The sequence below is a fragment of the Aricia agestis genome, chromosome 6, assembly GCF_905147365.1.
Source record: "Aricia agestis chromosome 6, ilAriAges1.1, whole genome shotgun sequence".
NCBI lineage: Eukaryota > Metazoa > Arthropoda > Insecta > Lepidoptera > Lycaenidae > Aricia > Aricia agestis.
This window is the reverse complement of record NC_056411.1, coordinates 9,591,119-9,607,662: the sequence shown is the minus strand read 5'-3', so window position 1 is coordinate 9,607,662 and position 16,544 is coordinate 9,591,119. Positions and strand designations below refer to the sequence as shown.

Below are 16,544 nucleotides of genomic sequence, written 5' to 3'. Positions count from 1 at the left end.
ATTCATCGCAGCCTATACTATAGTTTATTTATAAGAAAGCACGGGCCCAGCTCTGGGAGATGAAATTACGTGATACCATTTGGAATCAGAGTGAAATACATCACATGAGGCGCACAATTCTTTTCCAGCTATGCGTGAGCGTGCTTCTTATATTTTTAGGTAGGTGGTTATATCTACTAACGAAAAATATTATGTGTTTAAATCAAATTATATAGGTAGGTAGGTACTTAGTTTAAATTTTGATGCACATGACGTAATGAATTCTACAAAAACCACCTATACTATTTTGAATTTTGGAATTACGACACATGAGGTAAGTATTATGTGCTCCTAACATTAGAAAATTGAAAATATAAAATATTTTGTACCTAACTAATATTTTTATTTTCAAATGATTATAATATTTTAAATGTTGACCTAGGTACCTAATATAATATTTAAAATAAAATTTTAATAAATATTTGGAATCTTTGCCAAAATATATTGGCCTAATATCTCTAATTTTCAAATGTGTAGACTGTGGACAACTCAAAAAATATAAAGTTGCTCCCTAACCGAGAGCATTCGCTTGTAATGTAACGTTACATAATCGAGCATTACAATGCGCACATTGTAATGATACAAAACCGAGCATTTCAATGCGCACCTTGTAATGATACAGTGTGTAATTAATAATATTATCTTGATACAACTTGTAACATCATTTATTTATGGAATGCTCAAAGTCGAATGTTACATTACAGATTACACGCGAACGCTCGTCAGTCAGGGAGATCATATTGTAATGTAATGCTCAAAGTCGATTCTTTCACCTTAAACTATACGCAAACTAGTCACGCTAATATTAAAAAAGGTAATGTTTGTCAGTGTGTATGTTTGTTACTTCTTTACGTCTAAACGGCTGAAGAGATTTTAATAATATGATTTGACAAAGACTTACCCAATACCCTGGATTAACACATTGGCTGCGTTTTAAAAGGGAAAATATCACAATTTATTTTCCCTAACAAATCGCGATTACCACCGCGGTTCGCGGGGCACAGCTAGTGTAATAAACGTAGCCTTTAGCCTGCTGCATCTGTTAATTTAAAACTATATGGTGTCAAGTGTCATTGAATGTCACTGTCAAACGCAATTCGTATTTCTTATCTGTCAATTCACAATTGTCAAATTTAAGAGCCGTTTACCAAAACAAAACATTGCTTGTATTTCTAAATTCTTTATTTTATAATTATAAAAATGAGTTGTGTTTTGTATGAGACTAAATTAGCAAACCATCAAATATTTTTAGATATTAAGAATAGTTTGAGTGAAGAAACAAACTATAAATTGCGTAATTTGATAGAACTGAAAGATGAAATTTTGTACGTTTGGAACAGTGTTGAAAGTTGTCTATTTTGTTTAAATGTGAAGCATCTGGACGAAAATGAAGCTGAAACTCCTTATCAGGTATGTAAAAATTTAATTGTAACTACCATTTAGCTTGCTAATCGGTTTACACAATTTGAGGTTATGTTGTTTTCTTCTGAGCGCCAAGTCTATAAAATTTGTAGTTTTCCTTGTATCAAATACAACATAAGAATACGGTTTGAAATAATTATTATTTTAAAGAAACGACCAACCTTAATAATGTTAAAATATTTCAAAAGAAGACTACCGCATACATATGTTCCATTATAATATAATATTTTTAGATTCCTTTCCCTAAGTCAACGAAACTTATAAAACTCAAATGTGGATTATAGTATTTTGATCTAGATTTTTATTTTTACTACAAATCAATAATGTATTCCAGAGTCCGTTGATGGACAAGCATGTACCTCAATATTTTTTATAGATAATATTTTTTAAACTTCACCATTAATCAGTTGCTGACGCCAGTTGAGAAATTATTGATAAGTTGCTTATTTTAAAGCCTTGTCAATATCTTAATTTATATCGAGCAACACTGACTTATTATGGGTGCATTATAATATTATGTTGTTCACAACACTACTACCATAACTGTTGTATTTAAAACACATTCTATTATATGGATGGTTTATTACGTCTTGATAATGAGTCCATTCTTTACTGGCAATTATAATAATATCTTTACAACACATACAAATTTGCCAAAAAATCTTTTGATGTTAGGTTTAGTGATACACTTATCTGACTTATAACCAGACTTACTGACCCAGCAAACATTATTTATTCTTACAAACCCATATTTTGAATCACTCTATCTATTTTTAATAGTGCATCAAAATCAAAATCTGTAGTGTATTTTCTTAAGATCTTAGCATGATAATTAATATAAGGAGAGACGGCGAAGGCTACCATGTTTTATACTATGGCCTATGTGATGATCAGGCAGCAGTTAAGTTTTATATATTTATAAATCATATATGTTTTTATCTAAGTGTAGGATATTATAAATGGACATAGTGTATTAAAATTGGGTCATAATAATGTTATTATTTTTGAATGCCTCTGTGGTCCAGTGGTTAAGAGTGTGGCTCTTGACTCGTAGGTAGTGGGTTCAATTCCTTCGTTGGAAACATGTTATTTCCAAGTTTGGTTAGGACAATGCAGGCTGATCACCTGATTGTCTGACAAGTAAGATGATCCATGCGTCGGATGGGCATGTAAAAAGTCAGTCCTGCGCCTGATCTCTCGCCAGTCGTGTCGGTCTTCTGTCCCACTGGGTTATGAAAAGTAACAGGAATAGAGAGTGCTCTTGTGTACTGCGCACACACTTGGGCTCTATAAAATTACTCCTGGGTAACTGGCCTGGTTTCTGAAACCGACTACCGTCACCGAAACCATTGTGGTAGTTTTTATAATTATTTTTAGCAATATTCCGAGAAATAAACCTCAACCTGTAAGTAAATAAGTGAATGTATGCATAGACACTTGCATGCAAGAACTTGCAAACACCACCACCACACAAGCAATTTATTGATAAATCCATCAATCATTCAATAAAATAGTTTATTATCTACCCCTGAAAATTTGACTGAACATACATACAGGATTTGGCAGACGTTATTGTGATATTGTGTCATAAGCTAATTTTGAAATTTTTCTTATTAGAAATTAAAAAAAATTGTTTAATTAATATTATAAAAGTATGTCAGTTGCTACTTATTATCTGTCTGTCTGTTTCTTTTTTTTATAAAATAAGGGGGCAAACGAGTAAATGGGTCACCTGATGGAAAGCAACTTCCGTCGCCCATGGACACTCGCAACATCAGAAGAGCTGCAGGTGCGTTGCCGGTCTTTTAAGAGGGAAAAGGGTAGATAATCGGGGAGGATGGTAGGGAAGGGAATATGATAGGGGATTGGGCCTCCGGTAAACTCACTCACTCGGCGAAACACAGCGCAAGCGCTGTTTCACTCCGGTTTTATGTGAGCCCGTCGTATTTCTCCGGTCGATTCGGCCCATTCGTGCCGTAGCATGGCCCTCCCACGGTTATTCTTCTTTATGCTAAATCCGCTATACCTATTTTGATGAAATTTCATAATATAGATCTCCATACATAATATAGATCTTTTACTAGTCTCGAAAAAGGATATTATAATATTACGAGCTTTTGCCCGCGGCTTCGCTCGCGTTAAGGGAGATGGCCATGCCATGCCGACTGTATGCGCGCCGCAGACTCGATCACACAAAAAGTGTGCCGTCTGCGATCTCCCTAAGAATTCCCTATTATTATATACAAACTTTCATCCCTGATTTTAACCCCTTGGAGGTAGAATTGATTAAAATCCTTTCTTAGCGGATGCCTACGTCATATCATTTACCTGCATGCCAAATTTCGGCCCGATCGGCTCAGTGGTTTGGGCTGGGCGGGCTGATAGATCACCATGTCAGTCCTCCAACCTTTGAGTTTAATATATATAGAGATTATGATATCCTGGTTTTATTCCCAAGTAATGTACAGTTGCGAAAACTATTTTTCGGGCAAAATCTAGTTGAATGTTTTATTTTAGTATTTCTAGGACTTAATTATTTTTTTGAAAACCTGAAAATGCACAGTATTAAACTTGCTTTCCGTCAGCTGCTGCAATCTGCATCATGAGCATGGTATAAACCATGTTATAAGTTTTTTGGTAATGTCGCTTAAGTTCTTATTCTTCTTCCTTTAGCGTATGCCTCCCCGTTTAGAAGTTGCCAGCGTCAGAGTGGAGATGAGAGTGTTCAGTTAATAGTATACTGATTGCCGAGCGTCGCTTATGTTGGTAACCTTCAGGTGTCAGCAGACGGAACTGTCATCAAGATACGTGACAAGCTGGAGGTATTTAACGGCTGCTGGTGACGCCAGGGCCTCTTTTGCCGTTTGAATTCGGAATAGGAATCTACTTACTTATTAACGTTATAACGTAAAAGTTTTTAACATAACATAATATATATTGCCCGATTAGAATATCTCACGTGTTTATCTCCAAACCAACTAGCAACAGACTAGTTATAGTCACGATTAAAGTACCATGGTCTTAACCAGCCAGTAGCTTAGACCCTTTCGAAAAAAAAAAACATATTTTGATTATTCGTTTTTCTACTTTTATTCAAGACGTCTAGTATTTATTACAATCAATGTATAATGAGTATCAACACTATAGTCTAGTGCGCTACAACGCTAAACAATGACAACCCCCAACACAACAATGGCCGCCTTGGACATCGGAAAGAGGTCTCGATTACTAAGACCGCCATTAATCTCACTTGAACGTTCCCGCCGAATTAATTACCCCCTGACCATACGATTTAATAGGTTTCCTGACGGACCCTGAGGATTTCGATTAAATCACTGTATATGGCTACTTATTGTAAGCGCCCCATAATGAAGATGTCGGAAGGGCTAGTTAGATTGACTCGATTTAATCGTTTAATCTTTTATGACTTCGGCTAGGCAAGGAATGCTCCTATGTATTGTTGACCTATCGTACCTTCAAAGGAAATAAAACAGCGGCTATGGTATATTTTCTTAGCTAAAATGGACCAAAATTTTCTAATACATAATGACTTTTAATCACACTAATCCAAAGGCGAAAGTTTGTGAAAATTTGTATGGTACTTCTCTAAGCCAAAACTTTTGGTGAAATTCGACATGATGGTAGATTCAAGATTTTTATCCTGAAAAAGAGTATTGTGCGATTATTTGGGTAGACCCGCAGGCAAAAGCTAGTAAGATATAATCTACACAAGCATCGACAAGAAAGCTAATCGGAATAATTTGAGAAAACGTCGCCCAAATAAATAAACTTCGTCAGGTAGCCAATTTCAGGGAAACTTCATTTTCACATGTCTCCACAAATTATCTCCGCTTCCTTAAAAGCCTCAGCCAAATATTGTCCCAATTATAAGATAACATCACTCCGAGACATAAGAGACAAAGTGTCCCCTTCGGCGTAAATTTTAACAGCCTTACTTGAGAAGTCACTTTTTTACTTTTTAAGATATTTGCTAAGAATTCCAAAGTACTCGGCTGTTGTGGGCTTCGTAATGGATGTCGCTGAAACTGGATGTTTTATGGTCAACCTTAGAAAAATTTTTGGCAACAACCTCTTAAGAAACACGTTGTAGGATCCGAAGACTTGAAAAGAAGTTGGAAGCAACATCACTTACGATTCTCATTTTTTAATGTTTGTAGAGTAATATCTTCCATTACTATTATATTTTATCTTGCTATTCGTTTTTCTATGTTCGATACAAAATAATTAAATAAACGTATAATCAACTTAGGATTGTCATTCGCCATCTCCAATCTCCGAGCAATTTCAATACGGCCCGAACATTCGGAATTTAATTTCCTTTAAATAAAGCTTATTCGGGCCAAACACAAAATCCTAATAATACTATTACCGAAGTCGAGGATCGTTAAACGAGAAGGACTGATCGTCCCTCCCTAACAAAGAGCTAAGACGTTTTCCTCAGTTCCTTAAGATCGTTTTATTACCAGGCCGGATGGACTTCTGGGATAGATGGTCGGGAATGTAAATTTACTGTACAGAACCGGACGCAAGGAGGTGAACATCGGATTGTTTTGTTTTCGGCCGAGCCGCATTAACAACACTACTTTTACACCGTAGCGTAACGCTGATGTCAGGTTGTTCGTTTCTAGCTCATTTACCTCTTTCATGTTGCATTTTCTTATCCCGAATATTTAAAGCAAAATTGATTAAAATAATTCTAACTCGAATAAACTGTCATCGCGCAGACGACTGCGTCGGATTCTGCGTGGTTAATCCATATTAGTCGGGGAGGGGAAGAGGGTATTTCGGGAGTAGCTCAAGCGTGTCAGATTAAGCTTGCATAGGCTTCCGACATGTGTCTAGTTATCATGGTATAGAAATCAGATTTCTCAGGTGGTGGGTATTTTTTTTTAATATTGAAATGTCGTCGGATCTGTCAGATTAAGATAGGGGATGTTTAGTATACCCCAAAGAAGCTTCCATATAAAGCACTGACGATTCAGAGGTTAGGTAAGCCTGTAGGGACATTTTAAAATATAAAAAAATAAAGCTTCATATTTTCGTAACTAAGCTTCGCAGGATATTTTATTTTGCTCTATACTAAATGATTTAGTCCTCGTTGTCTAAAATATATTTATAATTTACCTAAATAAGCAATTTTCTGAATATATTTTCTTTTTCAAAACTTTAAAATGACTGCAGTTTCTGAACCCACCGCTAAAATAAAAAAAAACGTTCTTATTATGTCTTTATCAGCTTTACCTAATGTAAAAAACCTACTAGGTCTCCATAACGCTCGAGTGACTACAAAAATAGCACCCTCCCCTCCTCTACTATATTATTATATTATGTTGATTCTTGGACTTCTTTAATGTAATTAATGTAGGCCTAGTAAAGTTTAAAGGGGCCAATATCTTACCTCACGCAAAAGGCATAATCGTCATAAATTAAAATTGGTACATTACGTTTAATTATATTACTGAATTTAATAAATTGTAACTATTCAGTTTGTATTTCTCGCTGAATTTAAGAACTTTTCCTAAAAAAAATGCAGATTTGTTATTGTTACGATTCGGTGTAAATGGCGAACACAGATACCCTTTTACCGTCACCTCAACGAATAGTATACCCAAACACATTAAGAACAAAGTCCAAATTAGTGTTGCCCACCCAAATAGATTTGGAAGCAACTTAAGACGATCGCGTGCTCGTGAGTATTTCGCCGAGGCTTTGTTCGGACGTGTTAGATCGATGTGGCTAATGTATGGGAATCGAAATGCACCGCCGCTGAGTTTAATTTGCCGGGTGTTCATTTGTTCCGATTGTGGGCATATTTATTGTTGCGTTGCAAATTGCCTCGGCCGGGGCGAGCTAGATCCTGATTTGGGACCGACATCCTGACTGAACTTATCCAACTTCGACCTTCTTTTAAACATATTCTATTCATCTTTAATGGTTGTATTTCTTTTGTTGGTAATGGTCAAACATTAGGAGTTCCATAATCTTAATTAGGTTAATTTTTGACCAAAATTTAGCCCATTTGTAGCTTAGATTTATAAATGCGACCACCATTCATACCATAGTCACCTGTATCATAATTCATAATACAGACGGCTATTATTATACAGTTTGGTCAAGTAAAAATTCTTGCTCGATTTCAAAACTTTGCATTTACACCAAAGAAAAGAAATGACCACATCGACTACTGACTACAGAGCGGTTGAACAACGATATACGTGATCTCTTTTTCGATTTTTGCCTTTTCTTCATCCTCTTGCCCAAACGCCGTCCAGGACAGCAAATCAAAAATAAACTAGTTTCTTTTGGGTTTATTTTTAGTTTCTTCCTAAAAATCTAGACCATACCCGTTCATTCGCGATGGACCGAAATGATGTCCATAAATAGCTAAAACTCTCGAGAGTTTTGCAATGGTTACATGGATAAACGTCCAAAACGCCCTGGCGTTTACTCATCTAAAATCGCAAATGAGTGGCGCCCTAACACACCAAACACGCTGTTAATTCCAATATCGATAGTCCCTCGTACGGATTAAGAAAGTCCTCTGAGGAGTTCTCAGCCCAAGGCGATCAGTCCTTTCTTTGTCTAACCCGATTGCCCTGGGACAGGTATGGAGCGGATTTTAATTAGTAATGTTTCGATAGTGTGTGGTGCTTCGGTCTAATCGGATACGGTAATGTATTCAATACGAACTTGTAAATCTTTAAGTAGGGTATCCCAAATCTTGGGGATTATGTCTTAGATGGAATTAGTATAGAGCGTCTTATGTCTTGGAAATTAAAGATGTGTGTTAAAACTTGCCTGTAAAAAATTAAGTACAACTTAGTCAGAATATCTATAGACTTTCACTTATCTAACCACTATACGATAAAAGAAAAGTCATCAAATTTCCCAATATAAGGGCCAACCCACACAACCACACGACCACGTACCACAACCACACGACATCGCAACGACAAAATGTCGTCGAGCTGTGGTTACGTGTGAATGGTGTCGCTGCAGCATTTTGTGGTTGCGTTGTGGTACCGACAAAATGACGTTGCGATGTGGTTGCGACGTGGTTGCGATGTGGTTGCGACGTGATTGCGTCATGTGCAAGTCGAACTATTGTAGTTCGACTCCGGCTTTTATAGCGGAAACACGTCTTGCCCAAAGTCATGGATTTCGAAGAGGACACTTTATTGTTGCTATCCTTGCTATATGTATTATTGATAAGAAGAAGACGACGGCGATGTCAGCGTAATCGTCGAAATAGAATTTATTGGGTACATCCTTTATTGGTAAACAAAAGTCAAAGCCAATTTCGTACTGATTATCTTATACTGCGAAGATTTTAAATCCTTTCTCTCTCTGTTAGCTACCACTTTCAAGAATTTTCGCAGAGGAAATTGTTGTTCGTCTTATCAAAATGAAGAACTCTACTCACGAAAAATTTGCTTTATTAAAAAAATTGTTCTAGGAAACCCGGACTATAAAATCTTTTTTTTTTATTAAATTAAACCTAGAATATTATTATTATATAAAAAAAACATTAAATAAAAAAATGTAACGAAACGCATTCGTGAGTAACGTTTCGTACTAGATCATTAGTCTAGACTCTAGATGGCGTACCCGTTACTCAGTACCAACTTCTGCTACAGCTGTAATGAATTATTAAAACACAATATCAACATATAAAAAACCTTGACTGGTGATAGCTACCACTTTTGAGATTTTTCGCAAATAAAAATGTTGTTCGTTTTATCAAAATGAAGCTACTCACAAAAAATTAGCTTGATGGTAATCAAATAAAAATTGTTCTAGGGCTCCCGGACTATATTATTTCCACGCCTCGTTTAAATTTTAACCAGGCGTGGATTTTTTTCTTTCTTTCTCGTTAAAGTTTCGCCCCCGTGAAGAAAGGAATGAAGGGGGGGGGCGCGGGCGGCGTGTCGTTGCATCGACGCAACGTTGTGGTTGCGATGTGGTTGCGACGTGGTTGCGATGTGGTCGGTATTTTACAAGTGGTCGACGACGACTGCAAAATGTGGTACGTGTGAATGGTCCAGTTCATTTACAATACGAAATATAGGCCCGACCACGTAGTGTGGTTGTCGTGTGGTTGCGGTTGTCGTGTGGTTGTGGTACGTTTGGGTTGGCCCTAAGATTAATTGGAATTCTTTGTTAGACCCAATTTCTTGCCCATGAACCTACGAAACGGTTCTTTCCCGAAATCTAAAACCAATGTATGAATATTGCTCCTGCATAGGAAACGAATGGAAACTGCATAATGCTGAGTAAATAATATCGTGGTACAGATCATAAGATATTGTGCCCGCATTGTACTTGGCCGCGTAGAAATGTTTTTCTAGTCAAAGTATATGACACTATTCCCAAATTTTAATATTGTAGTAGGCTTAAAGGGATTTCACATGAGGACCAATCATGGTTATGGATCGTTATAGATAGAAATCTTCCCCCGCAATATTAATCAATATAATACCCAAGATCTTCACATCCGGGATCCTTTCTTAGCGTTTAATGTAGTGTAAAACAATTATAATAAACTTAACCCAACATTCACCTAATATCGGCATATCATCAAAGTAACAATAGTTGGGAGTGGAGGGGTAGACAAGTCCCTCTGCGCCGATATATCTCGCCGGCTCGTAACGAACTGCCCTTATTAACTACACATCGCTGACGTCATAACTAACTCCATCTAGGGGATTCCCCGATATATTGATTAATTACTCTGAAAGTTTGACCTTATGGACCCTCCACGATGGGCCATGAAAGATAATCATGATTGCGCAGGTGACTACAACAATGGGCGTAGATTATGAGCCATCATAAACGAGTGTACCCTACACGTTCCTAATCACCTGTATTTGTCCATTTTGGAGCGACAGCTTAAGCGTCTTGATATTACTCCAGAAGTTTAGAATCTAAAGTCTAGTACTCAGTTCTTGACTCGGATTGTTCCCGCTTTGGAAAAATGTTGCTTCCATGTGTCAGGGTTGATCTTCGTTTTGATTCTCAACTAATAACTAATATTTACAACTGCACCTTAGACTGTTTCGCTGACGCGTCGTTTGATTAGATTTTAAATCTTTAATTAATCCTTCGCTAATATACTGCACAACATGAGGTTATATATTATGTATATGGAAAGTCTTAGCTCTGTCCGTCAGTCTAGTTGTACGCCCGGGGCTCTTCGGTAACTTTAACATGTTAAGGCGATGATCGGAGATAAGACGGCAACATCCACACCGACTTCTGTACATTAAAATTAACCGGTTACTTAAACTACTGCTTAGGTGGAAACTGCAAGACCTCCTTTTTGTACTGGATTCTTTAGATTAGCTGAAACTGTATTGCGCAAGCCAATTAGACTTTTCAATGATTTACGATTTTCGATTAAGTATGGAAAATGTACAACGAATTAAGTTATGAATAGGGAACAATGTGCGAAAATCATTTTCAAATGAAACTACTCTTGGACATAATATTATTAGATGGCACGTCTATGACATATTACTGATTATTCAGAAAAGTGGCACGTTGATAAGATCCCTGGCCTATGCTTTCTAATAAGCGAAATCAAGCTTAAACACAAAACTTCTTCACTAACTAAATTAATTAACATGGACCCCCGCCTACAATTGTGGACCCCATTTTTTGTCCAACTTGGGCCAACGTCTAGTCTCGCGTGGACCCCTGGACACTGCTCTATACACCAAAAGATAAATTTTGGAAATAGGTTCACAAGCGGCGGAGTAATCGGCAAACATAAAAAAACGAACATAACACCTCCTCCATTATGAAAGTCGGTAAAAATTGTAGCCTATGTGTTATTCTGATGTATAAGCTATATTATTGTAAAGTTTCATTAAAATCCGTTCAGTAGTTTTTGCGTGAAAGTGTAACAAACGTCCATACATCCTCACAAACTTTCGCCTTTATAATATTAGTTGGTTAATAAAGAAGGATTAATCTACATAATATTATTTTTAAAAATCTTAACCAACATACTTTTTCTAGTTATCAATTGAATTTCAAATATAGAAAACCGTAAATAAACGCGGAGTTTGGCTGAATAAAAACAAAATGGCGTCATGTAATACGTACATCGGATACTTGAGACTCGTTCTTTTGCCGCCTCCAAGTGTCGTTGGCGGCATTAAATCTTAATAAAACCCGTCATGCATCACGATGGCGCCCTTTGATATTTCACTCGGCAAACCGCGTCTCTGCATATCAAAGAAAATCATAACTCTTTTCATTGCGCGCTGATAGAATGCTCACAAAGACCAACGTAATTGATCTCCCATTCCGCCCACCTAGTTTAAAAATTTAGTCGAGGAGGGAGCGCCGCGCTGCGAGCCGAGGATCACCCTTGAGTGGACAGTGTACCTTCAATTTACTAATACAAATAAGCGAGACCGGTCCTTCGAACCCCAAGCCACCGGCGAAACTTTCAAAAGAAGGCGCCATTGTGTTCGACCCCCGATCGCAGCCTCGATTATCGAAAAGAAAACACTCATCTATATTTTAAATAATGATCGTGCCACGGTCGCGGCGAACAATCGACTTTTATTGATTGTACACTTTCTTTGTGGTCTTATTCCACTTCCTATAAGTAAACAATCGTAGCAGATCTAGAATTTTCCAGTCTCTTTAAACAATAGGTTCTCCCCCTGATGACGTACGGAAGCTAAAGATACAACTGCAGCTCTCGATTACAATTTCACAATAATTCCAGCCTATAAAGCATAATAGAAACTGAGGCTCTTTACCACAGAGACCACATTATAACGATTTAGTAAAACCCAGTAAAGAAGTCAGTGTTTTCGTACTAATTTTATCGCAAACGAGTTACCCTTGACTTAATATTCTTCTTGGGTCAGAATATTCTAACATTTTCAACGAAATAAAATCATTCCAAAAAAAAGAAGTGTACCGGACAATCTCGAAGTATGCGAAAGAATGAAGTGTCCGCAAAGAAAGCGGTCGCCATTACTCGAGTCCCGAACCATCTGAATGAAGTCAATCCCGCTGATAATGAACAAAAACTGATGTCGAAACGCATAAACTTCTGCTCCAGCGTTTCTTTTAAATTCTTTGATATTTCTCTCCAGTTTATTTCGTGCGTTTAATGTCGTTAAATATGAATAATCTCGAATCATTAGCAAAAAATCAGAGGCGCGTCATTACTCTGATAAGAGCGCTGCGGCATAATTAAATTTACTTCCACCGACATGTCCTTTCGGGGTTGAATATTTTGTATACTAATCAACGGCATTCAAAGAAATATATACCGAGAAGGAGGCTGAAATTTAAAAAAGGGCGTCTACAAACAGCATTTAATGAACGCCCCCTCCCATACATCATTAACTGGTAGGGGTGTCGCGCAAACAATCTCGCTCTAGTTTCGCGAAAGGGACCGGTTGATAGTGGATTCGTTACAGCAGACCTCGAGTGGTAGCCATTGTGAGTCGAGGACGTCTGCGCTGTTGTGTCCGAGATGTGGATAATTGCCCCCGCTGCTTGTGAAGGAAAAAATATGTTTCATTGGAAGATAGAGCCATTGTTCTCCGTGTTCCGATACGTGCGACATGTGTTACTATTTTATCATTATACGTTTTGTGTTCGTTTACAATTTGCTTTTTTCTGTACTTGGTTATTGTGACGTGTGGGTATACCTTGATTAGCATATCCTAATTTGCTACTTTACCCTATGGCCCGTAGTGTAAAGTAGCAAATTGTCGCTTTCAAATAGAAACTAATAAGTGCCATATTTTGGAAATCGATTAACTTAATTTTTGTCTCAATGACTTTCCAAGAGGATCAAAGACCAAAGTCAGAATATCAAGAAAATCCCTAAAAATATATGACAATGACACTCGATAGCTCCATTTTAAATAGAATCCCAGCCGTAATGACTTAGCGCTTAGCCCGGGGCCTCGGATCTTGATAAAATCAAATTGGAATTATTTGAAACGAGAGCCCACCGACCGCGGCATCTTGAAGTCAACAATGGCCGCGACTTGTTCTTTGCGTTGCACCGTTATTAAAATCTCGTGAAACAATCGACTTGAAAGCGCACTTCCGTTCTTTATGTACAGACTTGACGACCGAGAAGATCCGAAATAACCTCACATTTTACCTCGCTGATGTTAATTACAATGAAAATATAATGGAAGACGGAGTTAGTTATTTATTCAGAAAAGACGAAAGGAAAAATATATGATTAACCTCATAAGATTTGTACTGTCTTTGTAAGTCTCAATAAAATAATGAGCAATTAGTAATTTAGGTAGTCCGTTTCCTCCTTTGAAGTAGACATTTTTTATTAGTTTTGATTATTACTAACTATATTCTATTTCAAAATCAATGCAAGTTTTTTTTTAAATGAAATAAGGGGGCAAACGAGCAAACGGGTCACCTGATGGAAAGCAACTTCCGTGGACACTCGCAGCATCAGAAGAGCTGCAGGTGCGTTGCCGGCCTTTTAAGAGGGAATAGGGTAATAGGGGAGGGTAGGGATGGGAAGGGAATAGGGGAGGGTAAGGAAGGGAATAGGATAGGGGATTGGGCCTCCGGTAAACTCACTCACTCAGCGAAACACAGCGCTAGCGCTGTTTCACGCCGGTTTTCTGTGAGAACGTGGTATTTCTCCGGTCGAGCCGGCCCATTCGTGCCGAAGCATGGCTCTCCCACGTATAAAATTTCTACCATATTTGGTTTTATTTGCTGATAGGTTATTTCGCTTTGCAAAAAATGTTCTAATACGCACGTGCATTCAATGCATGAAATATTAATACCGGGGCCACACCGATGGAGGCTTCGAATCATTACAGGATAATTATAACGCCACTTCACAGGAAACTGAAGGGTTTCCACTCGGAAGTCTCGATTCTTTCCCTTTCGTAGCGGAAGTCGGGAATTATCAAAACCTCGTACTTAATATTGCGTGAATTGTAACTGTATTTACAATACTCGACTTACCTATGTGACATTCCGTCTATGTATTGTTTGAAACTGCCTTTATTCTACGGTACAAAAAATATTTTAATAAACTAAGATTTAAAATAATAATTACTTTTTATGTTTTAATTAGAATCTAAGTGTCTCGATCCATTCCAAATAAGCTGCCTCCAAAGAGCTGGCCTCTTATATTGATTGCTTTCTTAGAAAGCAATAGATCGAAATGTGATAGATATTTTTTCAAATGAGACCCCTCTTATGGCTGCCATACATGCTACGGTCTATCGGAGAGGTCCAACTGCGCAGGTATGCCTGCGCAGGTAGACCGGAATGTGTGTGGGAATTATAGACCTGTGCAGTTTTTTGGACCTGCGTAGGCAACCGACGCAAAATCTATTCTCACACACATTCCGGTCTACCTGCACAGGTGGACCTCTACGGTAGAGCGTAGCGTGTATGGCTTACATTAGATTCCTTATGGATTGTGATTCGATATAAACGTTTTATCATAAACTAGGATTAAAAAAGTATAAATAGAACAGTGTTTCGTTGTTAAAATATTCCTACGCAACCCTAAACCACGTATGAGCTTTTAAGGTCAACTGAAAATAATGCACACCTACACACCCCCTTTTTCTAAGTTATAATTACCTCTATTCAATGTGAGGTTTTATTTAATGTTGTAGGTAGTGTTTTGTTGTGGAACAATGACTATTCACAATTACACTACGTTTAGTTTCTTGCGGATGGTGGAGTAGCTTGTTTTGATTTATATTTTTAGCTAGATGACGCCCGCAACTCCGTTTCGCCATAAATCGTTTATCGCGCGTACATTTTTCCGGGATAAAAAGTACTCTATGTCCTTCTCCGGTTCTTAAAGCAGCTCCATACCAAATTTCAACAAAATCGATTCAGCGGTTTAGGCGTGAAGAGGTAATAAACACACTTTCGCATTTATAATATTGGTATGGATTTTAGCGGTAATAAGGGCCTTTCCATAGGACGTATTTTTTGCGCACTGACGACGCGCGTTTCTGATGCGCTCGTCTTCTGCGTGTTTTCATTGCGTTTTGGCAGATATAAAGGTTAAAACGTGTCGGCTTCCTTCCGTTCGCTGAGCGTTCAACTTACGTTTGTATCGATACAAACGAGCGTAAAAAACGTCGTGTGCAAGGGCCCTAACCTTTTTCAGATTTTTTTTTAGAAATTTAGTACATGAGTTTCATATCTTGAGAGATGGCGCAAGATGTGGTAGTCCTCTAATGACTTGGCTCCAGTCATCTTAGATGTAATAATTATTTTCTTCAATTTATTTATTTGAATTTCATATTGTATGGTTCTTTTGAATCTCGATTCTTCATTGGTTTCATTGGTTCTTTTGAATCTCGATCCTGTTCTGACGTCCTATTTTTGTCTTCATTTTTAAGCGACTTCAAAAAAAGAGGAGGATAAGTTCGGCTGTAGATATTTTTGTTCATAATTATCGTAGTAATTATCGATAGTTGTCCAAGCTCCATTGCCCTTTTTGCGCGTAAGGAATTAGTAATGGAATTCACGTGTGTTTTAAATCCACTCCCCCGCTATCCTCAGCGGGCGCCGGGTAGATGTTAAATAGTTCCACAATAGATGTGGCCGGTGGATCATTAATATTGCATACCTTTGGTTTCGGACCGTCTTTTGTGTAATCTCTTACAGTTTACCTTCCAACCGTACGAATGTAACGGTTATTTTATATTCCGTGGCGTGTGTTAACATTAAATACTTAATTTCCATACCTTGCAACTCTTATTTGTTCGTGCCCACGAGCGATACAAACTCAAATTTGAACACACTAACAAATATATTTGCAGTTCCAACCTTTGAGTGTTACTGTTATTAATGTTTGGCTCCGCGTATTTTTTAGCCGAGTCTAGACTAGATTATTTGTTTAAGTGTTGAATGCATCGTTTTAATTCGGAGCAAATATATTTCCACATTTTCAGGTTTCTCCATTGGATTTAGGAACATTGTTTTTCAACATATGAAGCTTTAACCCTAAAAAGTCTGTAGGAGAACTAAAGCCCACGTAACTCAAGTGTAGGGTACCTAATATGATT

At 37.6% G+C, this 16,544-nt stretch overlaps 1 protein-coding gene across 1 annotated transcript in view; it reads left to right on the top strand.

Moving 5' to 3' along the window:
* Nucleotides 1-1,186: 1,186 nt before the first annotated feature.
* The window catches only part of LOC121727927 (nucleoporin 88), an 89,637-nt gene continuing 74,279 nt past the window's right edge, over nt 1,187-16,544 (top strand). The window contains exon 1 of the mRNA XM_042115992.1: nt 1,187-1,449. Within this exon, the coding sequence (XP_041971926.1) occupies nt 1,240-1,449 (210 nt within the window). The 5' untranslated portion in view covers nt 1,187-1,239. The remainder of the gene's footprint in view (nt 1,450-16,544) is intronic.